The sequence below is a fragment of the Chenopodium album genome, chromosome 20 (assembly GCF_948465745.1).
Source record: "Chenopodium album chromosome 20, dcCheAlbu1.1, whole genome shotgun sequence".
NCBI classification, from domain to species: domain Eukaryota; kingdom Viridiplantae; phylum Streptophyta; class Magnoliopsida; order Caryophyllales; family Amaranthaceae; genus Chenopodium; species Chenopodium album.
In genome coordinates this window covers 884420-910621 of record NC_137853.1, presented here as the reverse complement: position 1 = coordinate 910621, position 26202 = coordinate 884420, and the positions used below count along the sequence as shown (strand labels likewise).

Sequence of the window (26202 nt, the reverse complement as noted above, 5' to 3'; positions counted from 1 at the left end):
TGCACAAATATTGTTGTAATTGGAGGAAATTTTGATAAAAAATTGATATTAATGGTACTTAAAAAAAGCAAATGGGACTACCAATTTGGGACTAAAAATAGGCCATAAGGGACTATCATTTAGGGACGGATGAAGTAGATTTTTTAAGTTTGACTACAAATTTAGCTAACAATTAGGCACAGTAGAAATATTATACGTGGAATGCCTAATTTTTTCTTGACAAAGCTAAGAATGCCTAACTTTTTAGATCAACACATTCCCCAAAAAAAAAAAAAAAAAAAAAAAAAAAAAAAAAAAAAAAAAAAAATAGGGACCACACTAAACCATAAATACTTTGTCAAATTATTCACGATAAGTCACATTAAATGCTACTCGTACTAAATTTAAGACATATGAAGCATGTGTACTTAAGTTTTAAGTGGGCAATTAAAGTTCTTACGAGCCTAATTGAGTGAGGTGTAGAGTTAAATTAGAGACAGAGAGGGAGCCTCAGGATTTTATACATATTAATTTCACCATTGAGGAAAATACATAGTATAATCTATATCTATATCTATATCTATCTATACTTAGTATTTAAAAACACAAACCACAAATTTTTCATATGACACATGGCATCACAATTCACAAGTCACTCATCAACCCCATATGCCACATGTCACCTCCCTTAATTATGTATGTTTAAGTCTTTATGCATTCTACAATTTGCAAATTCAAGTAAGAAAATGAAGTGTTTCATTTCCACCATCATAAAATAATGTTCAATTAATTAGTACACATTACATAAACATATGAATTATTATAAAAATTGTCTTTTCATCTCCTAGACTATAATTTAAACTAATACTTCCTCCGTTTTCTTTTAGATGCAATACACACTTTTTCACGGTATTTAAGAAATGTTGGGTTCACATGATATAATACACTTTAAAATGGGATGAGTGGTTGTTAGGAGTGTAGTTTAGTGGGCCATGTGCTTTAGATAAGGGAAATAGTACGTATAATTTTTCCCTAAAGTAACTTTCCTTTTATAGTGTGTTGCAAGTATTGTGACATTTCCTTTTTAGGGAAGTGTTGCAAGTAAAAGAAAACGGAGGAAGTATGTCATTTCATATCCCACATTCTTCATGTATATATATATTTAACTCAATTCTTTCATGTTCTTTCACAGTTCTACCCTCACTTTTTTTTTTTTTTTTTTTTTTTTTCTTTTTAAGTTTTTGAAAAGAAACAATTACTTTGTATAAAAGCATACCTACATATGAATATAATTATCCCAGGTAATAACCCGTGCATTGAACGGGCCAAAAGGCTAGTTTTAAGGAAAATGCTATACATAGCCCTTAGGGCTACATCTAAGCATTAAATTTACACTTGAAAATCGTAAAAAGTTAAGAAATCATGAAAATATAAACACTAATTACACTGATTTACGCGTGTTTTTGTCATGCATTCCTAATTTTATTCAATTTCCAAGAGTATATTAAATGCTTATCTATAGCCTTTAGGGCTACATATAGTTTAATTTGATCCATTTATTGTTATTAGTTTCAAGCGGTAAAATTAAGTTTGACCAATAAGATTCAAGAGAGTTTGTTCATGTACATAAAATCAAGTGAATATAACAAAGTCATAAAATTTATAGACATTTTAACCAACATTCATAAATATTGATTTCTATATTTTGTACATCTTCAAATTGATAGGGTAACCACTAATCTTAGTTTAAGTAATAGTCAGCCCTACAAAGAGATATAGCCAATACATCCTTCTTAAACATCTCAATGAAGTAAATGCAAACAAATGTCAACCAATACAGTATAAAACCAATTTGATTTGAAAACACTGTATATATAAGTAACATTTTATTTCTTTGTAACACACTTCTAAGTCAGAGAAAAAGCTAATAAATATTTGACTTTTTCCCATAAAAAAACAGATTATGTAATTTTACATCTTTGATTCTTGTCTTCTCAGCTAAAAACCAATAGCTATTAGCTACTTTAACTTTATGCAAAGAAAAGAACTTCTCTATTTTCTTTTTTCTTTTTTTGTATTATTCTAGGCAACTTCCTTTTATAGTGAGCACTACAAGTTCCTTTAAGCTCCAATGGCTTCATTAAGCAAACCTCATTTCAGGTACTTTTTCTACCTTTATTTTAGACTAATTATTTTAGCTAATTTTGTAATTTTCTTCTCAAAAATTTATTTTTTAATATTAGTAAGCTTGAATTTCCTTTGAAATAGATTCTGCATAGATTTCCTTTTGGTTTACATTTTAATTGGAAATTTTAATGAGTTTTGTGTTTTTGTTGTGAAAACAGGATGTGTTATTCACTATGGTTTCAGTTTTTAGTTTGTGTTCTAATGTTGTTGGGAGTGAATGGTTTTCAAGTTCCAATAACTTTTGTTCAAGATGCTGTTGCAAAAGGAGGTGGTAAGTAATAAGTGAATTTACTGTCTTTTGTTCTAGCTTTATTAAACTCCTAAAGTCATAGTTACCGACTTACTGTTACAGTAACATCGTTGATGTGGTGTTACTTTAAGATGATCGGCTAATGAAGATTTACCATTGGATTTTTTTTCGAAATCTTTCCTCTCGAATTTATAGGAATGTGTGAGCCCCCGAGGGTGACATTGTAAGGTGGTGTTATCGTAATAGAAAGATTTTTTGAGCATAAAGCTAAATATTTAAGAAAGTTGTAATTTTATGCAGTTTGCTTGGATGGGAGTCCACCAGCTTACCATTTTGACAAGGGATTTGGATCTGGTGTTGATAACTGGTTGATTCATATGGAGGTGTGTACCCTTTTATTAATCTATATGGTAATTATTTATTTACATATATAAAAAAGAAAAAACAAAAACCATTTTTATATACAATATCACTGTTTTAGCATGCATAGTGTATTAGAGGTTTAGATGCACGCAACCTTATTACTACAAAACCTTTTAATTACTAGTAGCAAGATGTACTAGCATCTTGCTATATGGAGCACAACAAGATGATGATGAGACAGATTAAAAGGATAATTACTTATGCAAAATCATGATTTTGAAGGGTTAGATGTACGCAACCTTAATGTATGTCTTATACCATTAGCTGCAACAAGGCCACTAATTCATTTTAATTGTAACAAAGTGCTATAATACATGACACAATGTATGTAATAAGATGTTTGGTGTAGTATATGTAATTTCTCTTGGTTTGGCTAGGGAGGAGCATGGTGCAACAATGCAACGACTTGCCTAGAGCGTACCAAAACTCGTCTAGGCTCGTCGAAGTTAATGACAAAACAATATACTTTCTCCGGGATACTAAGCAATCAGGCAAAGTACAGTCCTGGTACTAATGTTCACTTCCTTTTAACATTCATATTGTTTGTAGTGTAATTTTCTTGATACCACTTCTATTATGGTTAATAATAATTCTAAGACGCGTTGTTTTGATTGCTAGACTTCTATAATTGGAATCGAGTTAAGATTAGATACTGTGATGGATCATCTTACACCGGAGATGTTGAAGCTGTTGATCCAGTATGTAAATTCTGAAAATTCAACTATATCATTGTTCAAGCTTATTTATGATGTATATTTCGAATTTTGTAACAAATTCATTTGTAATGTTAAAATGAGCAGAAGGCTAAAGTTTACTACAGAGGAGCAAGACTTTTGAGGGCAATTTTGGATGAGTTATTAGCTACGGGAATGAAGAATGCTAAAAATGTATGATTTTTCCAATGATTTTGACATTGTGCATTATAAGATTTATAACTACTAATACTCTAAGAAACTTTAAAAATTTGCTAATTGCAGGCAATTTTTGGTGGCTGCTCTGCTGGTGGACTGGGTGCTATACTGCAATGTGATAACTTCCGAGCTTTGCTACCTTCCGGTGCCAAAGTGAAATGTTTCTCTGATGCCGGTTTCTTCATTAACGCGTAGGATTCTTGAAATCTCCTTAACCATTTCACATCTGTTTTCTGAAATTCTTTTCTGAAAACTGACTACTGAAATTGGTCATTTTTTACAGCAAGGATATCTCTGGAGCATCACATATTCAAGAAGTATTTGCTGATGTTGTTACTACTCATGTAATATTCTCTCCATCCTAAAGTTTGTTAAACAGATTTATCTTGATTTTTTTAAAAAAAATTCTTAAACCTTTTGATAGAATCTTATTGTTTGTGTTTTTATGTTAGGGATCTGCGAAAAACTTGCCTACATCCTGCACCTCTAAATTTGATCCTAAACTCGTAAGCATAATTGATTTTTTCTTAAGCAAGGTATTAGCTTTAGTACTTCTGATAAAAGAACTTGAGTGTCAACCATTTTGCGTGCAGTGCTTCTTCCCTGAGTATGCTGCAAGGGGGATCCAAACACCGCTGTTTTTACTAAATGCAGCTTATGATTCATGGCAGGTTTGCTCATATATACTTTGTAAATTTAAGTACTCGTCTGTATTCTATTTGTGAAAGATACACTTGGGAGACATAAAAATCGTAAATGTTGCACGAAATCTATATGATGAGATCATCTTAGAAAGTCACTTTGATATGTACTATAATTGTGAACTTTTTTGCTGAGCTAATAATTAAACAAGGACGTGTGCTGTAAAGTAGAAATCAAAAACATCATATACACCTTCTTAGAAAATGACTGATGAATTGATTTTATTGTGGAATTCTAAATCTGTATGAAAATAAATTCTCCAAACCATGTGTTCGAAGGATTCCTAATGTAGAAAGATAGGCGAAAGTAGCAACTACAAGTACAACGTCCATATGCATTGCCTTAGAAAAAACGTCGTAATAAATAAGTTTCATGAAGAGTAAATTTATGAGTACATATAAGAGCTAGTAAAGCTCAGTTCACACCAAAACAAGTTTGAACAAGGGACTTAAGACAATCATGATTTATAAGGAGAAAAAGGAAGCCTAAGTCATTGAATTCATGATGATTTTACTGCTGCAGATAAAGAATACGTTGGCACCAGGTGTTGCTGATCGTCATGGGACATGGCGCGACTGCAAGGCTGATATACTCAAGTGTTCAGACAGTCAGCTTCAAACAATGCATGGTAAGTAACTCAGATATATACATATCGATAAAAATTAAAACAAACTCGAATGTTAAAAACCAAGAGATGTAGAGAAAGAAATAAGCAGATTAAACTGAATAATGATGGACTATTGATTATTTTATAGATGGGCACAATTATAAACTTGAACTTTGTACAATGTTTCAGGGTTTAGGCAAAACTTCCTAGCGGCGTTATCATCCCTCGGCAACTCGCCCTCTAGGGGGTGGTATATCAACTCTTGCTACAGCCATTGCCAATCAGGAACCCAAGAGACATGGCTAAGGAATGATTCTCCCTTGTTAGATGGCACGGTATGATCGATGAGACTCAGACTCCCCTGTTTCTAATAATCTCATAGTCTAAAACTAACTAATAGTCACTTATATTATTTTAGGATGGTCAAAAAAATTTCAATAAAAAACTATGGTTTATTGGTTTATATGATCACTTTTCTAAAAGCTAGGTTCTTGTATAAGAAAAGATAAGAAGAAATAGACATAACACACTATTATAAATGGTACATTATGTTAGTAATTGATAATGTATTCTGATTTTACTAGAAGTTAGGATAATAAAACGACTAATTTTAGACAAAAGTACGTAATTCTCATTTAATAATACTTCACAAAATAGGTCATCATAAAATTTTTCTCAACCTTATTTATGTTACATTCTTGCAGACTATTGCAAAAGCAGTAGGTGACTGGTTCTATGATCGGAAACCATTTCAGAAGATCGATTGCCCCTACCCTTGTGACAAAACTTGTCACAACCGTGTGTTCGAATAATATACATAGAATCATCTCTTCTATTGGATACAAGATACACCTCCATGGATCAAAAAATTATACAAAACACAATATACTTCGTATATCATCAAAATTAAGATAAACATATCCTATATATGTATCGAGCCGGTCATATATAGTTTTAGGCAAGGAAGGCAACTAAGCTGTACAATAAGTGAAAGTGTCTTGTAATTGTATACTTAAGTTATCATTCATCATGTACCACTATACATTTGATCTATTTGGATTTATATTATATGAAAAAATGGATTTAATTGAATTTTATGCTGAAGATCATATTGATTGGAGCCTACTCAATTTAATTGTGGAAGGATTGGCATTACAACGGATTCAATTATAAATAAAAAAAATTTGTACAGAGTTAAAGGTGGTACAAGTTATCTAGTCGAAATAGAATTGATCAAGCTAATTCCTAATTAAACTTTAAGAGTGATTTGTGAATGCCACTTTTTTTAGAAATTTTGTGAAAGACACTTGTTTAAAAGGTATATAGTAAATCAAATATATATAATAATCTAAAGTCCCAATAATCATTAGGTGACAAAAATAGCTTTATGGTGCTTTCATCAGGTTGTATTAGGCAATTCAATGGAAAGGATTGTATCAAAAGTCCTTTTTTTTTTCTTCTTTTGAAGATGTTTAATGCTATATAAACAAGGCACATGGTACTTTGAAAGGAGATATGATGTAGATGTATCCCAAACTTAGCTTGAGTATCCAATTAGTTCACTACTTGCATATCTTCAACATTAATGCTTGAATGTTCATATGATTTGACATACACTTGCTGAGTAAATAGTGATGGTGATAGTGATTGTAATGGTGTGGTGTGTAATTAGACATATTTGATCAATTTGAATATTAAGTAAAGCAAGTAGCAAGGGTAGTAATGACTAGTGATTAGTTTTTTGTCATTATTTTTTTATTTGAATATTGACATTATCAACCTTAATGTCATCTTTACAAAGTTGTAACGGTTATTATATTTGATGTAACTATTTCCTGCTATTTCTCCTATATTTATCTTACCAATGTATCTAGTCACAATTTGTATTTAGTTAATGTTTCTTGAGATATAGTGCTTCCCCATACACGATAAATATCCAATATGTACAGATCGATGGTCAAATTTAAATCTTCCTTTAAACTTAAATCTTCCTTTAAACTTGCCTATCTCAAATGACTATAGCTAGAGATAACTAATTTCGAATGAAGTTAGTGTTTCAATATGCTTCAATAGTACTCCTGTTAAATTTAATTGTACTTTATAATTTACAAGTGATTTTGGCCATAAAATGCAGTGGTTGAAACTGCAACTTGAACTGACTTAATTTAGTTAGGATTTTAGTTAAAATGTCACTAGTAAGATATGATATGAAAAAGGGCCCCACCTAAGGACTGGCCCATAAAACATAGGTTGGTCATATAAAACTTGGTGAACCAACTGGCAGATATCATATTTTCTTTCCAATATGCCCATATATCACGCATTTATTGGTGCTTCGCTTCCATGCATGTTTTGTTAATTTTGTTGGGTGCTATAATGTCAAAAGGCATAATCACCATTTAACAAATTGAAAATTCATAATTATCGATCTAATACTATTTGATCCACTTTGTTGTATTGTTGTTTATCTTGCTTATATTGTGGGATTATAAACAAACACTATACCTTTTGAGTTTGACCAGAATAACTAATTATAGCTATAATTGTTGGTGGAAAACACCAAGAATCTCTCAGTGATAAGTCAATTATTATCTTAATCTTTGTAAAGATTAAAAAAAATATATCCCGAAAAATGAGATATCTTATCTGAATTTGAAAATTGAATTGGATAATAGATTTTCTCACCTCGTTAATATGTGTTGTCGTCTTGGCAAGATTTAACCATTAAAAAAAAAGGGAATTAATCCATTACTTCTAATCCAATTGATAATTTTCTCTTATACAAATCAACTATCGGTGTATTAAATAAGAAAAATAAAATATTATTTCAAGTGATGTATCTCATAACTTACACGTATGGATTGCTCCAACATTCTTTTTGTGTACTCATTGATTTCGAATCTACATAAATCTAACTTTGCTAATAGCTACTGATCTGATACGATCTTTGTCACTAAACTAAGTACTACTTAATCTTGTCAAAAAAAAAAAAGTACTACTTAATTATTAGTTATAGAATATACGCTAATGTATAAAATAAGAGCAGCTTATAGTCTTATACCACAACCATAGTAAAAGGAAAAGAATAAAAAAAAAAAATCCATTAGTTAGGCACATGTGTAGAGATATGTCAAAAGCTTACCTGATCCACCCGACCTAATATGATTCGAAAAAAACCCAGTTCACATTTCGACTAGTATATACACAATAATTATAACTTTAAAATAAACCTAAATTGACCCGACCTCACTTAATTGTTTGACGGGGGCTAATATTCCCTTCCCATTGAAGAAGGAATAAATGTCTATAACATAGGGTTAAGCACTTTTGCACCAAAATTCAAACCCAAAGTATACTCATGTAATCGTCTTACGTTTCAACCTTACAAAGGAAAAATAAAGAAAAAGTGTTGCACTGATTCCATTTCTAATACAATGTCTCTTTCTTATTTTGGTACACCATCTTTCTCTTTCTCTCTCTTTCTCTTTCTCTCTCCTATTGGAATTGGCTTATTGCCTAAGCTTCCGCCGCTTCCAACTTCATTATATATACTTAACTTTTTTCATTCTTATTTACCCTTTTGGTAATCACAATTATTATTTTTGTAATTATTTTTCCTCTGTTTTTTTTATTTTTTTTCAATATTCAAGGTATATTTATCATTACTATATACTAATCATCTATATACTGTCATATCTTCTGTCTTTTACCATAAAGTTTCAATCTTTCCTTTGTTGTTATTAGTATATTTGTAGTTTTTTTGTGGGAAATTTCTGGGTTTTATAATGTTGGATTTTGGAAGATATTGGGTTTAGGTAAATTACAGAATTGGTAAAGAATATTGAGTTCATGTGAAAACAACCAAATTCTTTAAAATGGGTTTGTTGGTTCTGTTTTGTGGTTCAGTGATGAATGTTTTGATTTGTCTTCTTCTTAATTTCTTTACTTTGTCGATGGGTATGGGTTATGTACATTTTAGCCTATTTTAGTGGTAGACTCGAGGCCGAATCAACCCAACTATAGCGGGTTTGGGTAGATTTTCTGGTCGGAGATAGGCCCAGCCTAGCCGACCAGTTAGCCCTTTGACGAGCTTTTGTTTTTAAGAAAGTTCGACTTGACCCATGATCACCTCTATTTTTTTTATTGTTACTAGCTATTCAAGTTATATGTCATTATGTTAGTTACTGACAGTGTGGAAATCAAGGAATTTTCATACCACATTGATTTTGTCAGTGCTACTGTAGCAAGTTATATCCCTTTTTCTGGGAATAGCCTACTTTTTAAAAATTTATTTTATTTTATAATTATATTAATCTGGCAATGTCTATTTTTTAATGTGCAGAATGACCTTCAGAACAATCCAACAATGGATGAAGCTTCTAATGTTCATGGGTGTCTTACTAAAAACAGAAAGTTTATATGTTGGAATTACAAAAGTCAGAAGTGCAGTGGCTAAAGGAGCTGGTGAGTAACTGAGTAGCATGGTACAAGTTGTGTTACATGTTACGTGCCACACCCTATTGGAATGTTTTGATTTGTCTTCTTCATAATTTCTTTACTTTGTCGATGGGAATGGGTTATGTACATTTTAGGCTATTTTATTGGTAGACTCGTGGCCGAATCAGCCCAGCTATAGCGGGTTTGGGTACAAATTCTGGTTCGGAGATTGTCCCAACCTAGCTGACCACTTGGCCCCTTGACGAGCTTTTTTTTAAGAAAGTCCGACTTGACCCATGATCACCTCTGTCATTTTGTTACTATGTATTCAAGTTATATGTCATGATGTTAGTTACTGACAGTGTGGAAATTAAGGAATTTCAATGCCACATTGATTATGTGAAATATTGATTTTGTCAGTGCTACTGTTGCAAGTCATATCCCTTAGTATTCCCTTTTCTGGGAGAAGCCTTTTTTTTTTAAAAAAAAAAAAATTATTTTATTTTATAGTTATATTAATCTGGCAATGTCTATTTTTAATTGTGCAGAATGACCTTCAGAACAATCCAACAATGGATGAAGCTTTTAATATTCATGGGTGTATTTCTGAAAACAGAAAGCTTATATGTTGGAATTACAAAAGTCAGAAGTGCAGTGGCTAAAGGAGCTGGTGAGTAGCATGGTACAAGTTGTGTACTTGTGTTAGTACGTGTTACGTGTCACACCCTTTGTTCGGAATTAATTGTCATACTCTCTTAAGTATAATTTGATTACATTCATTGGAGGCAGACAAATTGTTAAATGCTGCATTAACAAGTTTAATATTAGGTGGCTATTATTATTCCTTGTTGTTATGGTTGTACAATCTAATTTATTTGTTAAATGTAATGTTATGCAGTTTGTTTAGATGGTAGTGCCCCTGCATACCACCTAGATAGAGGACATGGATCTGGGGTTAATAATTGGTTGGTTCATGTTGAGGTTAGTCCTACTATATATTAATGAGTTTTCCTGATAACATGTTTAGCATTTTCAATGAATTCAACTCTAGAAAACACATTTTAATGAGGTTATATTATGATTTTCTAGGCTTAGTAAATAATATTGAGATAAAATGTGTGTTGTTAAAACAAGAACACCTTGTTTTTATAGGATGGATTTGTTTGCATGATTTATCAGCTTTGTATTTGCTTATTCAGGGAGGAGGTTGGTGTAACAATATCACAACATGCCTCGAACGAAAGTACTCTCATTTGGGTTCATCCTGGAAAATGGAAAAGCAGCTTGCATTTTCTGGAATTTTGGGCAATAATCCAATGCTTAATCTAGGTTTCACCAATTCTCATGTAATGAATTATAGTCTATAATTTTGTTCAAAGCTTGAACTTACTCAAAAATTGTTTATTTTTCAGATTTTTATAATTGGAACAGAGTTAAAATTCGATACTGTGATGGTGCCTCATTTACAGGAGACGTCGAAGCTGTCAATTCTGTAAATTTATAACCTAACATATCTATGGTTAATGCTTTCATTTCTACATGAATTTGTTGATGAATTCCCTTTCTAATTTCTTTTGGTTGTAGATTACTAAGCTTCACTTTCGCGGAGCTAGAATCTGGCATGCTGTCATTGAGGATTTATTATTGAAGGGAATGAAAAATGCTAAAAATGTACGTCTTTATGTATGGTTAAGCTTAAGTGTTTTCCCTGCTTCATTTGCGTTACATACACCTGTTTGTCGTGACTGCTGAAAAAGGTTGCTGCATTAGGCTATTCTTTCTGGGTGTTCAGCTGGTGGATTGACTTCCATTTTACATTGTGATAGCTTTCGAGCTCATCTCCCTGTCAGTGCTAGGGTAAAGTGTCTCTCAGATGCTGGCTATTTTATCAATGTGTAAGCAATAACTGCCTTTACAAAAGCTGTTTTTCTCTTCATGTCCTGCATTCTGGTTGTTTTCGCTGACACCCTCCGTGTTTGATGTAACAGAAAAGATGTCTCTGGAGCATCACACATCGCTTCATATTTTGATCAAATAGTCAAATTACATGTACACTACTACTTTCTTACTTTATTAAGAATTTACCTTCTCAATGTTAGCTGTGCATTATTTCAGCCTTTTATTCTGAGTTCTGACTGTCTACATATATAAGCAGGGTTCAGCTAGGACTTTGCCTGCATCTTGCACCAGGACTTTAAGACCTGATTTGGTAAGTTCAGGTTTTTGGTTACCTCTAGTCTTCAAGCCATGATTGCTTCGCTTCTTCAGTCTTTTTTGATGCATGGAATTGATGTTTCAGTGCTTCTTCCCACAATACATGGCGAAAAAGATCAAGACTCCACTCTTTATACTAAATGCAGCATATGATAGATGGCAGGTTAGTTGATACTTGTATCTTTCTCTAATCTAGAACTCAAAACTGCCTAAAAAAAATGTCTTAACTGTTGTGAACTTGTGATATCAATCTTGTACTTGCCTGTCCTCTTTGATTATCGCAAACTTTAACCTTTTTACATGCCGTATGATCATAGCCTCATTTGGTAATTAGAAGTTAAGAAATAGAATCATCTGGTTTCACTTGTATAATAGTAAAAATTCCGACCTTGACTGATTGAAGTGGCTCTATTGTGTTCAGATAAAGAACATTTTGGCACCCGTTGTAGCTGATCCTCAAGGCTTCTGGTCTGACTGCAAGATTGACATAAAGAATTGCTCAACCAATCAGCTTACTGTCATGCAAGGTTCACATAATTCAACAATACTGAACTTCCTTTGATTGAATCATCTATTACCCCAGTACAATCTTGTGACATTATTACTTTTTTCATCAGATTTCAGGTCCGAGTTCTTAACTGCTCTGAGTAAACTGGGAAAGTCACCATCTAGAGGATTGTTCATAAATTCTTGTTACGCCCACTGCCAGACAGAATTGCAGGAAACATGGTTTAGTCATGACTCCCCTGCTTTGCACAAAACGGTATAAACTCAGTGGTTTATTCTTTTGTTAATCCAACTGTTATTTCCTACATAATGAAGAACTACAAAACAGGGAACTGAAATTAGTCTTATGTCAATTATGCTTTGCAGAGAATAGCAAAAGCAGTTGCAGACTGGTTTTACGACAGGAGACGGCTTCAGATGATAGACTGTCCATACCCTTGTGATCATAGTTGCCATGATCGGATTTTTGAGCCAGACGAACCACATCATCACCATCATCATCAACAACAACAACAAAAAGTATAGTTATTTCTACCCAGCTATAACACATTCATATTATTTCCTACTAGGTGGTAAGAATTGGATCAATATATAGGAAATTCATTTCTTCAATTGAAGGAAAAGTATAATATAGGCACAAAGAAAATATATTTTTAAACACAATTCATTGTTTGCCAAGAAATTTTGTGGCATTTTTTTTCTTTATTAATGAAAATATGTAATAATCATTCATTATACATTTTTATACTATTTATACACCCATTTTACAGAAGCTTAATAATACAAGAACAATCATTTCTGTGTGAATTTTGATGGTCAAGGACAATCTTTTTTTATTTATATATACTCCCTAACTCTTTGAATAATAAAGGATGCCATGATTTACAAATTACCATTTGTAATAGATTACTTTAGAAAGCATATAATAGAAAAAATAATACCGAATACATTTATATAAAGCCTTACAACATAACGCGACAAACTAACCAATATAAAGTACATGTGACCATTATCCTAGACGAAAGATCAGAGTATTTTACATCCATGGTAGATTATGTTGGTACACTATTTAAGCTTTGATTTGAAGCTTGACATCACATAAACATGCACAGGGTGAAGGTGAAAATTGATGGAGATATATGTTGCTCGAGAAACTACTACTTGTTCTATGTTTATATGGCTATGTAACCATTTTTTAGATGGAAGTTTCTATTTGGGTTTGTAAATGATACGGCTAGTGATACCGTTTTTGCTGATAATATAATTTCATTTTTTTAGTTGTATTATAACATTATAATCCGACCACTGAACAAAAAAAAGGTTGTAGAACAACAAGATTACATGCAATTATCAACAACAATTTTAAAACTGAGTGCACTATTATTAATTTTTGTCAAACTACTGCAGTTTAGACTTCTCAGTACACAAGGAAAGTCATGGTATCTTACTGGGATTACCTGACTTACATAATTCCGTCTTGTACTAGACAGTAATTTTAGACTACTTGAGTAATCGAGGAGTAAATACACAAAAGCAACACTGAATAAGCCGGTGTTTCAATTCTGTTTCCATTGACAGATGCTGATAGAACCAAAAACAGATATCAATATATAGTAGTAGTTGTTTGGTGGTATAGAAAAAACAGCTAAAGAAGGATGTAATGTTTGGCTATGATTTCGCCATCAAAGGTAAAGCACTTGCCACCAACGAGAGTAACGAGCACCTCTTCAGGAGAAGTACGCTGGACTCTGAATAGAATGAACTGAAGATTGGTCTTGAGTGGTTGATTGTCCTCTTTACAAGTACAGGAGTTAGCCAAGCACAAAACATTGTTGCCCAAATGAAGCATGTTAAGGAATTCAGCAATGCAATAGGGGGCAGGAAAATTCTCAGAGTACGCGACCTTCAACCAAGTTTTGCTGGACAGATCATAGGCAGAAAGGCAATCAGGTTTTTTCTGCATATGAAAATAAATAACATCGTCGAGCAAGGTGGTGGCCTGAGGCCAGGGGCAGAAATCATGTGCGAGACATTCCCAAGTAGCAGTAGCAGGATAAAAGGCAAAGAGTGCAGAAATACACTTGACATGCATAATAAGCCTATGATTCTTTTCATCAGGAATGATAGGATCAGACACGTCTAGGTAGTCAACAGCACGCTGAAGAAGGTAATGTCTAACAGAGGATGGTAGGAAAGGCAAGTCGTCCTTCCACTCTCCAACTCGAGGATCAAACACCTGTACAAGAAGCCCTACTCCTGATTCAGTAAAGGTATAAATTTTACCCTCAAGCACAGCACAACATGGAGCAAAGCGAGGATGCAGCAAAGGAGGAGCAGCTTGAAACCTAGTAGACTCTAAAAACAATCCGCCTTTACGAGCAACAGCATCAGCATCAGCATCAGCATCAGCATCAGCATCAATGTTAGTGTCTGGATCAGTTGTTTGTATATTACCATCCTGGGGTATGAACAACTCGGCACAGGATGCGCCCAAGTGAATATGGTGATCACCAACAATAAACTCAGGAATGATCCTACTCTCTAAAGACTGGCCACCAAGAACAAAGATCAAGGATCCTAACAAAACAGTGTAAGCACCGGCTGCACCTTGATTCAACAAAACAGCAACAGGGGTTTTTGTTACTCTCTGTTACCAAATCCAATACATAAAATTCTGATTTCCTTTCTACCACCACAAGATGGGCTAAAATAAGCTGTTGTTTCTGCTCCTTAGAATCATTACAACAATTTTCTTTCATGATGAATAATTCGAGCGCTCCTGCTGTTATAGTAATGAAACACCACAGTTTGAATCAGAATTCCAGTCACCAACAAACATCGTAATAAATAAATAAAATTGATTAGATATAATGAAATACACAAGAGCAAATTGATAATTGATTAAAAGTAACCTTAGCCCAGGTCTAAATTCATAGGGATATGTGATTCCATTATCAAAATTCTAGCAACATAATCGCTGGTTATGATCTTTCATAATCTTAATATCTAATTCAGATTCCTACGATTAAATTAAATTAGATGAAAGATAAACCCTAGATTGTGAAATTGATGTTGAGATATCATCTGAACCTTGCTTAATCTCAGTAATAGCCTGCTCTAAAGCAAAAAGAACAGTTCCAGAAGAAGCTCCATACCTCTCCTCAAGATTCTGCCAAATTTCCCTAGCTGAATTAAAATAGAGAACACTCCTAGAAGTACACCTAAAATCCACGAAATTATCATACATTCATACTATTACACCTTCTATTGTTTTTGAGATTTTAACAATTGAAAAATAAGAAATCAACAGAAAAACTACGCAAGAAACTCAGGAGACCTTAAATTGAAGCGCAAAGAATAGCAGCAACACGATGAACAAAAGAATCTGAGATTAAGAACAAAGAACTAACCAAAAAACTGGAGAAACCAGAAATCGAGCAACGAAGAACTTTGAGCGAACAATCGAACAACGAACAAACGCAAACGAAGCGCAACAATTAGAAACAAACGATCGAAAACTTGATCGGCTCTGATACCATGTTAAGATCTTCGACCTCGAGCTTAAGATCCAACAATGGCGGAAAAACAGAGAAGAATTAAGAACTTTCTAGAGAGAGAAAATGAGGAAGAATTAGGGTTTTTTTATTAGAGTAATGAAGAAAGAGGGTGTTTGTTTATGAGGGAGGATAAAAGGGGTGGGACAAAATTAAAAAATAGCCTAAATATATAGGGTCATGGGGATTATAAGGGAGTTAGGGATAGGGATTAAATCACCCACTTATATCCCATATAAGGGGGAAGGGATTAAAATGGGTTTTAAAAGACTAAATTACCCTTAATGAAATTGAAAAAGTAAAGAGAAGGGTAGAAGTTAGAAAGGGTATTTTTAAAAATTTATTATATATCCCTAATTTCTTTATCCTTGTCCCACCTATCAATCCTCTATCTTTATCCTCCATTCTTATCCCTCTTACTTCTAACCAAAAGCCACGTAAGAGATTACAGAAGAGTATTTATACAAGAATTAATTAGCTATAACAACTAAAGGAATCTAGTAATAAATGAAGTAACAGAAAGTTGAGCTGGCAAACTTCATAACTAACTCTCATAATCAAATATTGGTAGCTGCTAACGTGGAGCTCTGGATGGCTGAAAATGATATCCCGGCGCTATTTTTCTAATCACATGTGCGTGTCACGTGCCCCCTATTTTTCTAATCACACCCCTCTTCCTAATTCCACTCTATTTTCTTTCCAATTAAATAACAAATTACAACACTAACAAAGTAACAACTATAACACTAACTAGGTAACCCCTATAATACTAACCGAATAACCCTATGATGGTTGGCTATACACATATAAAATTAGTACCAAAGTCTATATTTAAAATGAAAATTAAAGTTTTTCTTGTAGGGTGGTACATATACACTTACATGCCTCATATTATAATATTTTAAATACCTACATAGGATGTGTGACCTATCATATGGTCTAAGCCCTATATTTTGAACAATTCTAGTGTTTTCTGATCACTTTGGGTTTCATGTAAATGTGATAAATAGATCTGGATATCTGATATGTCTATTTTATATAGTATTTTACCCCCGTCCCTTGGTCATAATTAGTAGTGTTTTTTGCTCTTTAGAGCCACTTTTATTACTAATATGTGTTTTCTAGTGTTTTCGTAGTTTTGGTTGAGTTTTGTAGGGAATTGCACCTTTGGAGCATTTTCCCGGGATTTTATGGAGCAACTACGAGCATTGGAGGAGCACGACCATCTTTCTTAGCCCAAGATCGGTTAGAGTAATCAAGCCGGTGAATAAGAGCTCGACTTGTGTGAATACGAGGCATTTGGACCGAATGACTTAAGCCCCAAAGAGGATATTTGGTTTGGGCCAAGTTACGAGCCCAAACGAGGAGTCCAAGCGGCCCAAGGGTGTCCGCCCGATGGCGCGCCCGATCGGGCAAAGAAGACTTATATCGCATTAGCCCTTCGCCCGATCAAAAAGGCGCGCCCGATCGGGCGGTGCCTCGCCCGATCGGGCGCGTGTTTCTGGAGGACGTTTTAAGCGTCGTTTAATTTGTTTTAACTTAGGATTTTCTAGCTTAGTATAAATACGCTTATGTTAAGCGAATTGAGGGGGCTATTCTTTTCTCCCTCCCCTTAACTTTTACTCTCTTTCTCTCTCCTCTTAAACTTTTAGTATTAGTTTCTCTCTCTACAACTCTTGTTCCCTTTAACTTTGGTAACGATTTCTTTTCCCTTAATCTCTGTTATTTATTTCTTTCACTATGACTTGTTTAATTGCTTTGTTTAGTTTAGTTTTAATTATGTGTGATTAGTTTTCTTTCTAGGGTTTGTGGAGATCCATAAATAATATGAAGGGGTAATTTATTATTGTTAATCGTCAATGCTTGATATTAATTTCCTATTGATTGATTTAATGCTATGCGGTTAGATTTGGCCAGATTTAATTCGTATGAGTTTAGCAATATTAATTCGAGATTCGAGAGATGAGAATTAATGTTTAGGCTTAGTTTCAATAGGCAGGTTAATTTATAAATGGTTAAGTCGAGATTCGAGAGATGAGATTTAATACCGATAGATTAATTATGTGATTGTAATACGTAGCGAAAGCCCTTTATGATCTGGTTAATTGATGCATTGATGATTGACTGTTATGATTATTGATATTGCATGATAATTTCTTATTGAATTGTTTTAATTCTTTACAATTATATTATGAATCGAGCAGATGTGATTTGATTGTAAATGTTTAGCAATATTGAATTGATGAATCGAGCAGATGTTAATTTGATATTAAAGGCTATTTTCAATAGGAACTTAGATCTAGTAAATTGCGAGAGCCTGTTAGATCTATGTTGATTAATAAATTGCGAGAGCCTGTTAATCATGTTATTTGTGCAATGTTGATTATTGATTGTTATACTTTATCCCGGAATATTAATTATTGGTGAACCTGTGACCCTAGGCCTTCTTATTATTGATTTTCTCCCTAAACTTAATCTCCGTAGTATAATTTCATATTAAACACAACAATTTGGTTACCTTAATAATTTAGATTATATTAATTAATTAGGAGTAGAAAGACCAGTTTCCCTGTGGATTCGACCCTACTTCCCTATCTACTTTAGTTAGAGGATTTAAGTAATACTTTTGATTAGGTGATACGGCTTTAGCCTGTCAATATCCATACCACCTACATGTATATAGACATGATATCCTAAAAATTTGCATCATTTATTTAGCACTATGACGAAGATAAGACAATCCGTAATCATGTAGATTAGGGATTGTTAAATAATTTTGAGAATTTAGACAAATTACAAGTTAATAATTAATTTACACTTTTTTTTTTTTTGTGGGAATAATAATTAATTTACTTAGGCAATAGTGTTGTCAAATAAATTAAATAAGATTATCAAAGCAAATAATTAGAGTAATCTATACGTATATATTAAAAAGCGTTCCTAATAAGGTTTATGTGCCACGTGGCACCCTCGCCATATCATCTTTTAACTATGAACATATTCTAATAAAAATGTCTATTATGAGATTCGAACTTAGAACCACAAAAATATGTATTAGATGTTTTACCATCTCATCCATACAGTAATCATGTTTTCAATAATCGACTCATAAATATATAAGTATATGGATTGGATGAAGATCTAAACATTTAATAACTGCAATTCTTTAAAAAAAATAAAAAATCGATCCTATTATTTGCTAATCATGATCATCGAGATAATACATACAAGCAAGAAAAATTAACTATCATTATAAATTTTAGTTATTTATTAATTATGTCTTTATTTTCATCATTTTATAAATTATATACAAAGGACATGTCTATATAATTTTTCACAAGAACATGTTTGTATAATTAGTCCATAGTTGTTTCATAAATAATTTATTCAAAGATTTAATGGGAAACTATTATAATTTATAAACAAATATTGAATAAATAAATAAATAAGAAAAAAATGAACCTATCTATTCATTACAAGTGTTAAAAAAAATAACCCAGAGCATTGCTCGGGTTACACACTAGTTAACCTTGGTAAAAAGGTTGAAAGAAGAACCTTGGTTTAAATGGAAAAAGCTCAATTAATAGGAAGCAAAAAGGGCTGGAATTCTGCCCGATCGGGCGCGAGAGGATCGTGAAAAGAGAATTAAAAGCTGATTTTACCATGCAGATATGGAAGTCAGAGACCGTGAAAATGTTGAGCTGTCACCCCATTACTAGCTTTGTAAGATTCGGTGACAGCTTCCTTTTATATAGTCACCTATTTTTTCAAACCTTTTTACACGTAATCCATTGTAATGATACTAGCTTTAGGTAGATTTAAGTGGGTCTTGTTTACCTATGTTGTTTATGGCGGTTTCTTTGAATTATGATAGTTTTCAATTAAAAAAAAAGTCTTATGTATAATCATAACATGTTGTGCTGCTTCTTGTTCATGAGAATATGTTATCTTTTTGTATTCTGATTCTAATTCTTTTAATGAGAACTATTGTTATTTTGATAAAACTCATGTTATTTTGATGTTAACTCTTTGTTACTTCAAATTATATATATGTTATTTTTAAATACATGTATGTTATTTCGTCCTTTTTCTCATTCATCTTTCTCCCGCACTCACTCTCTCTTCCTCTTAACTACTCCAACAAAATCATACACTTTCTCTCTCCTTTATTTCAATTTTTTGGGTTTTGAAGGAATAACCTCACTCTCACTCTCACTCTCTCTCTCTCTATTCCTCTCACTACTCCAACTCTAAATCAAACACACTTTCTCTCTCCTCTTTTCTTCTTCTAATCTTTTTAAGAGAGATCCTCGCTGAATTGAGGATATATGTTAAATTAAAAAGATTATTCAATAAAATATATGTTACAATAAAATATTTTCCAAAATTTCAAATAAGAACAAGAAAAACATACCGAAATATTTTCTTGAAATCAGATTTGATAAAATTCCACCATTCACCTATAACCTTCTTACTTTCTTCATCACTCAAACTGGAATCTTGATCTTTACTCCGTTTATCACGTAATAAAGTAAAATAAGCTTCCACAATTTGGACTGATTCAACCACAAAAAATGTAGAGTAGCTTGAGCTGACATCGCCAATAGTAAAAGTAGCCATATCAACCACACTTATAATATTAGTGCTATTTAACCCAAAAAATACCAATTTCTCCCAATTTTCCTTATGAAATGCAGTGCAATCCACTAAAGAAATTGGTAACTTCCCACCAATACCCAATTTAAACCCTGAGTATACATAATGAAGGGGCATCTCATGTATCAAATATTCCGACGAAATGATGATCTGCACATTAATATTTACTATGTTAAAAAAATTTATCAAAAGAAATAAGAATGAAAAAGTGAAAATGCGATGGAAAGTTTCAAATACACTTAAAATTTGGAATTCTAATTCCATATAAACTACCTGCTTTTCCATCAAATTGGAAAAGACAAATACGGATCAACTTCAACACTTTGACGCATCTCATTCTTTTGTTCTTCCACTTCTTCTTTGTTTTCTGATGCATCACTGATAACACTGATAAGAGTAAAAAAAGTTGGTAAAAAACTACTAAAACAATCATCAAATTATTATTTTTTGAATTAAATAAAGATGTAAAGTAAGGTGACCTGCGTGCATGCCTTCTGGACAAGATCTTGTGATAGTTTGACAGCCTCTTGACAACACTCGGATCCAAATACATCTCGTGTAAATGTAAAAAATTATTACATTAAATTGTTTATGAATTAACAAATTACGTAAAATATTTTTACGAATTAATAATTTACTTGAAATTATTTATGTATTAACCCTCTATTATTAAACTTTCATTTATCAGAATACTTTGACATAATATTTAGTAATATTACTTGTATGTTAGAAAATTTTACAAAAATTGATATCTTTTGGTCTGAATAATATTAATATTTTAAATGTGGTTGATAAAGTTATTTTAACCACTAAAGAGTTCTATATTTGTACATGTGTGAGGGTCATATGAGATTATTACCTTTAATGGATTTCAATGGCACCCTCATGCAAATGACATGTCGTGACTCCAATGAAAAGGGTGTTGTTTTCACCCTTTTATGGATAAAGAAATGAAGTATTTCTGAACTATGAACCATTATTTCTAGTGTTATGCAATTTTCATTAGTTTCATTTTAATAGCTTGATGATTTAAATAAGACTAATTCAACCATCTGACAACATCAATATCTTCTTATTAGCTTAGGCACATATTTGACATCCTTGTTGAATTTCACAGTATTGCTATTTTTCTCGATATATCATAATATAAAACGTCAAGTGTCGCTATCTCGTGATCTGGCTAAAAGTTTAGCTTTATATATTAGTTATATGATATGATGATTCGTTGTTCGCGGGGTTTTTTCATATTAATTTTGTTATTTGCTTTGATTTAATAGCAAATATATAGGCTTCAAATTTATCTAGTTTACTTTCTTATCCTATTTATTCCTTTCTACCCAAATCTACTTTATACCTACAATAATGGCAAAGTTCATTTCCCATTTCACACATAATTATCCTACAATTTTCCACTCAGGTGGTTCTTTTCAACTTCTCAGTAGAATTTTTTTTTTTTTTTTTGAAGCAAATTCAGTAGAACTTTTCAATTCAAGCCATTTAATTAGTTAAGTTTTAGTTCAATTTAGATCATTTAATTTCAGCTTAATTTTGTTCAGTTTTCTTTAGTTTTAGTTCAGTTTAGATCATTTTAGTTTAATATTGTTTAGTTTTATTATTATTATTATTATTATTATTATTATTTTTAATAAAATCAAATAGCTTATTATTACTATTATTAATTTTAAATAATATGTAATTTATAATGTGAAAGCAAGTTGGTCAAGCTTTATTCAAAAAAAAAAAGGTCCTAGAAATGACGTTAAACGTTAAATATATGCATGTATGATTTGGAACTTAGTTCTTTTATACTCAAGTGATAATCAATGGCCGCTAGATTATAATCACACATTTGATTTACCTATCAACTATGATAATTCCCTTAAAGCCTCACCCTAACTCTTCTTTTTTACTTCGTACGGAGTATAATTTAGGCACAATAATCAACAATTTTTCATCTTATTATGTTGAATCTATGCATTTTATAATCCTTAAACTATGCCCATGAATACCTTCTGCTACTATATATATACATACAAATCAAATCAACCGTCAACACTTTTTTCTCTTGCTATACATATTAACGTTTGAGCCATATGGCCTCTTTAAAAACACAAAATTGCTACCTTATGATTCTTTCTCTACTAATAATTTCTTTACTTTTAACCATTTCTAAAGCCGAAGTTAACAATCATACAACTAATGTAGCTCGTCATCCAATGGACCCATTAACGGTCCATGAGATAAACCGGGTACGAGTTATACTCTCCTCTTATGCGGCTAATAAGTCCTTTTCTCTTCACTCTGTGGTTCTAGAGGAGCCTCTTAAGTCTTACGTACTTAATTGGAAGCAAGGTGATCCTTTGTCCCCTAGAAAGGCCTCCGTTGTTGCACATTTTGATGATGGGCCATTCTTCATGCTTGTCGTGGACCTAAAGTTGGGTCGGGTTGATCAGGTTAAGACTAACCCAATGTCAGGGTATCCTGTTCCAACTTTAGAGATGTTAGCTGCCTTGACTGCACCATTTACTAGTGCTCGGTTTAACAAGAGCATCATTGCCCGCGGGGTTGACTTTAAGGACTTGGTTTGTGCACCTTTGTCTCCAGGTATGAATTCTTTTACATCTAATGTGCTTACGTATTTCCCTAAAATAAAAAGATTATGCTTACTTATTATTACTTTCGAAAAACTTTGTATACATAATATATTAGATTAATCTAACAACATACTACGGAGTCATCTTCTCATGCAAAAGATTTAACTAGACTTTTGACATTTACTATTTGTGTATATATACGTACTCTTACCATTTTTTATTCTATGACTGGAGTCATAGTCGTACAGTAGAGCAACACGAATCCAGGACCCAGTCATATTTCATCTATGTTATTATCTTCATAAGTTATTTTCGATCTCGAATTGCAATGTTGTTTGACTAAATTTACAATAACTTCATAGGTGATGACATTACCATATGTTAAAAAAAAGGCAACTTAAAATACGGAGTACTTTTGTTACTTTTTTTTTTTTTTTTTTTTTTTTTTTTTTTGACTTGTGACAAGAAATTATTAAACTGCAATATATATTTGATTTGAATGTTATTTTTAAATCACATGTTACACATAGAATAAGGTTCTCTTGTATTGTACACCGCATGTCAGTATCATTAGTAAGCAAAAAACAAAAACAAACAATTTTTCAAAATAAGAAAAATAAAATAACCCACATTGACTTTTTCTATCGCTTTCATTGATCCAGTTAAATTGACTTTGACTTATATTCAAAAAATAAATTGACTTTGACTTATACATACTCCATAGTTTGTTTCAAAAAAAATAAAAATATAACAAAATACATGCTCCATAGTAGGTTTTTTAATCAAAGCCAAACACTTGCACTATTACATCTACACCATTACTTCTAGTTGGCTAAATTTAAAAATAAAAAAGTGCGTAGAAGTTTTGAGAAAAGGCTATCCCTAACTTTAATGTATTTTTCGGTGTAGGGTGGTACGGAAAAAATGAGGATAATAAGAGGATAATAAAGATACAATGCTTCTCTACGGAAAACACGGTTAACTTTTACATGAGGCCAATTGAAGGATTAACCGTAGTTGTTAATTTGGACACTAACCAAGTGATTGAGATTATGGACCATGAAAAACACATTCCAATTCCCAAGGGTATTAACTCTGATTATCGTTTTTCAACACAAAGTAACTCAAATAAAATTAATAAACCCATCAACCCAATATCCATTGAGCAGCCCAAAGGCCCAAGCTTCACGGTCCAAAATGACCATTTGATCAAATGGGCAAATTGGGAATTTCACCTCAAACCCGACCCAAGAGCCGGGTTGGTCATTTCCCAAGCCAAGTTTCTAGATCCGGATAGTGGTGAGCTAAGAAGTGTGTTATACAAAGGAATGGTCTCGGAGCTATTTGTACCGTATATGGATCCAACCGAGTCATGGTATTTTAAGACGTATTTGGATGCGGGCGAATATGGGCTAGGTTTGACAGCAGTGTCACTTGACCCGTATAATGATTGCCCTAAAAATGCACATTATATGGATGGAGTGTTTGTTGCTGATGGGAATCCATATATCCAATCAAACATAATTTGTGTTTTTGAGAGTTATGGTGGTGATGTTGCATGGCGTCACACCGAGGGTAATTTTGTCGAAAATAAGGTAATATTATTGCAAGAATTAGACTATTTCGACCATTATTAATCGTAACTTTAGACATATTTTACTACTACGATTTAATAAAAATAAGAATATAATCGTGACACTTGTGTCGTTATAGTTAGAACGCATACAACACGTGTGTATTGCGACGATTTCCTGTATACAACTAATTGTATTGGATTGTAGGTACGTGAGGTGAGACCGAAAGTGAAGTTGGTGGCTAGAATGGTATCAACGATTGGTAATTACGATTACATCATAGATTGGATATTCCAGTCTGATGGGCTAATTAGGACCGAGGTTAGTTTTTTACTTCTTATGAATGTCTCATAAATTGTGTATTTGTCATCATATCTTACGAGTATAAGATAAGCATAAGAGGCCTTGACATTACAACTTTAATATTTAGGTGTAGCAAATTCAAACAAAATTCCAATATGACCAATTCAAAAACTCAATTATATAATAACACATAAGTTTTTTGACTATATCTATATAAAACAAGGTATGATGTGTGTATGCATTTTTGTTTATGTATGTATGACTATTTATTATATTGTTGATGGGTTACTTATTATACTTAATTAAATGAGATTTTGGTATGACATTTGTAAAGACAGACGCTTGTCATTTGTAACAGATTGGATTGAGTGGTATTGCAATTGTGAAAGGAACAAAATATAAGAACATGAAGGAGATGCCTAAAGAAGAAGACCTTTATGGCACATTAGTCACTGAAAATGCCATTGGAGTCATACATGATCACTACGTTGCATTTTATCTTGACTTGGATGTGGATGGTTCGGATAACTCATTTGTTAAGGTGGATCTCCGAAGACAAGAAACTTCACCTGAAAAATCACCTAGAAAAAGTTACATAAAAGTTACAAAAAATGTTGTTAAGACTGAGAAAGATGCGCAAATCAAACTTAGTTTATATGAGCCATCAGAGTTTCATTTTGTCAACCCAAATAAGAAGACACAAGTTGGAAATCCGGTTGGGTATAAATTAGTTCCGGGTGCTAATGCAGCAAGCTTGCTTGATTTGGAGGATCCGCCTCAAAAGAGAGCAGCATTCACCAATAACCAAATATGGGTCACCCCATATAACCAAAGCGAGTTGTGGGCTGGTGGGTTGTTTGTTTGGCAAAGCCATGGCGATGACACTCTTGCAACATGGTCTAATAGGTATGTAATCAATAACATCTACGAAGTATATAACATAACTTATATACTTCCTCCGTTAATGGTTATTTGCAACAAAGGGGTATTATTTATGAGATATAAAATATTCCTTTGTTGCAAATAACCATTAACGGAGGAAGTAGTTATATTCATTCGGTTCCTAATTACTTTGCAAATATTATTCAAGTTTTGCAGGGACAGACCTATAGAAAATAAGGATATCGTACTTTGGTACGTCTTAGGCTTCCATCACATACCATGTCAAGAGGATTTTCCTGTCATGCCAACAGTGACTTCAGGTTTTGATTTAAAACCTGTTAACTTTTTCAGCAAAAATCCAATACTAGCAACTCCACCAAATTTCGAGAATGATCTAACTGTTTGCCAAGCTACTTAGCAAA

General features: G+C 32.6%; 3 protein-coding genes across 5 annotated transcripts; all 3 read left to right on the top strand.

Moving 5' to 3' along the window:
• The first annotated feature begins 1865 nt into the window (after nucleotides 1–1865).
• On the top strand, nucleotides 1866–6168 carry LOC145599494 (pectin acetylesterase 8-like). The gene is made up of 13 exons (XM_081655864.1): nucleotides 1866–2139; nucleotides 2325–2437; nucleotides 2717–2799; nucleotides 3217–3346; nucleotides 3458–3537; nucleotides 3640–3726; nucleotides 3817–3941; nucleotides 4034–4094; nucleotides 4203–4256; nucleotides 4344–4421; nucleotides 4975–5080; nucleotides 5249–5394; nucleotides 5764–6168. Exons 1-13 carry the CDS (start codon nucleotides 2111–2113, stop codon nucleotides 5869–5871), a joined length of 1200 nt encoding a protein of 399 aa, XP_081511990.1. The 5' UTR covers nucleotides 1866–2110; the 3' UTR covers nucleotides 5872–6168.
• A 2057-nt stretch (nucleotides 6169–8225) lies between these two features.
• LOC145598563 (pectin acetylesterase 8-like) lies at nucleotides 8226–12999 on the top strand. Of its 3 annotated transcripts, none has more exons than XM_081654938.1 (13): nucleotides 8226–8512; nucleotides 9402–9523; nucleotides 10395–10477; nucleotides 10696–10825; nucleotides 10909–10988; nucleotides 11081–11167; nucleotides 11267–11391; nucleotides 11485–11545; nucleotides 11652–11705; nucleotides 11796–11873; nucleotides 12132–12237; nucleotides 12328–12473; nucleotides 12584–12999. In XM_081654938.1, exons 2-13 carry the CDS (start codon nucleotides 9403–9405, stop codon nucleotides 12740–12742), a joined length of 1230 nt encoding a protein of 409 aa, XP_081511064.1. In that variant the 5' UTR covers nucleotides 8226–8512; nucleotide 9402; the 3' UTR covers nucleotides 12743–12999. The 3 variants fall into 3 exon arrangements, with proteins under 3 accessions (XP_081511064.1, XP_081511063.1, XP_081511062.1); XM_081654937.1 differs by having other exon boundaries at nucleotides 8226–8709; XM_081654936.1 differs by lacking the exon at nucleotides 8226–8512 and adding an exon at nucleotides 10045–10166 and having other exon boundaries at nucleotides 9412–9523.
• A 9521-nt stretch (nucleotides 13000–22520) lies between these two features.
• LOC145599080 (amine oxidase [copper-containing] gamma 1-like) lies at nucleotides 22521–26198 on the top strand. Its single transcript, XM_081655489.1, has 5 exons — nucleotides 22521–23031; nucleotides 23931–24616; nucleotides 24803–24916; nucleotides 25257–25804; nucleotides 25997–26198. The coding sequence occupies exons 1-5, from the start codon at nucleotides 22521–22523 to the stop codon at nucleotides 26196–26198; spliced, it is 2061 nt and encodes a 686-aa protein (XP_081511615.1).
• Nucleotides 26199–26202: the final 4 nt, after the last annotated feature.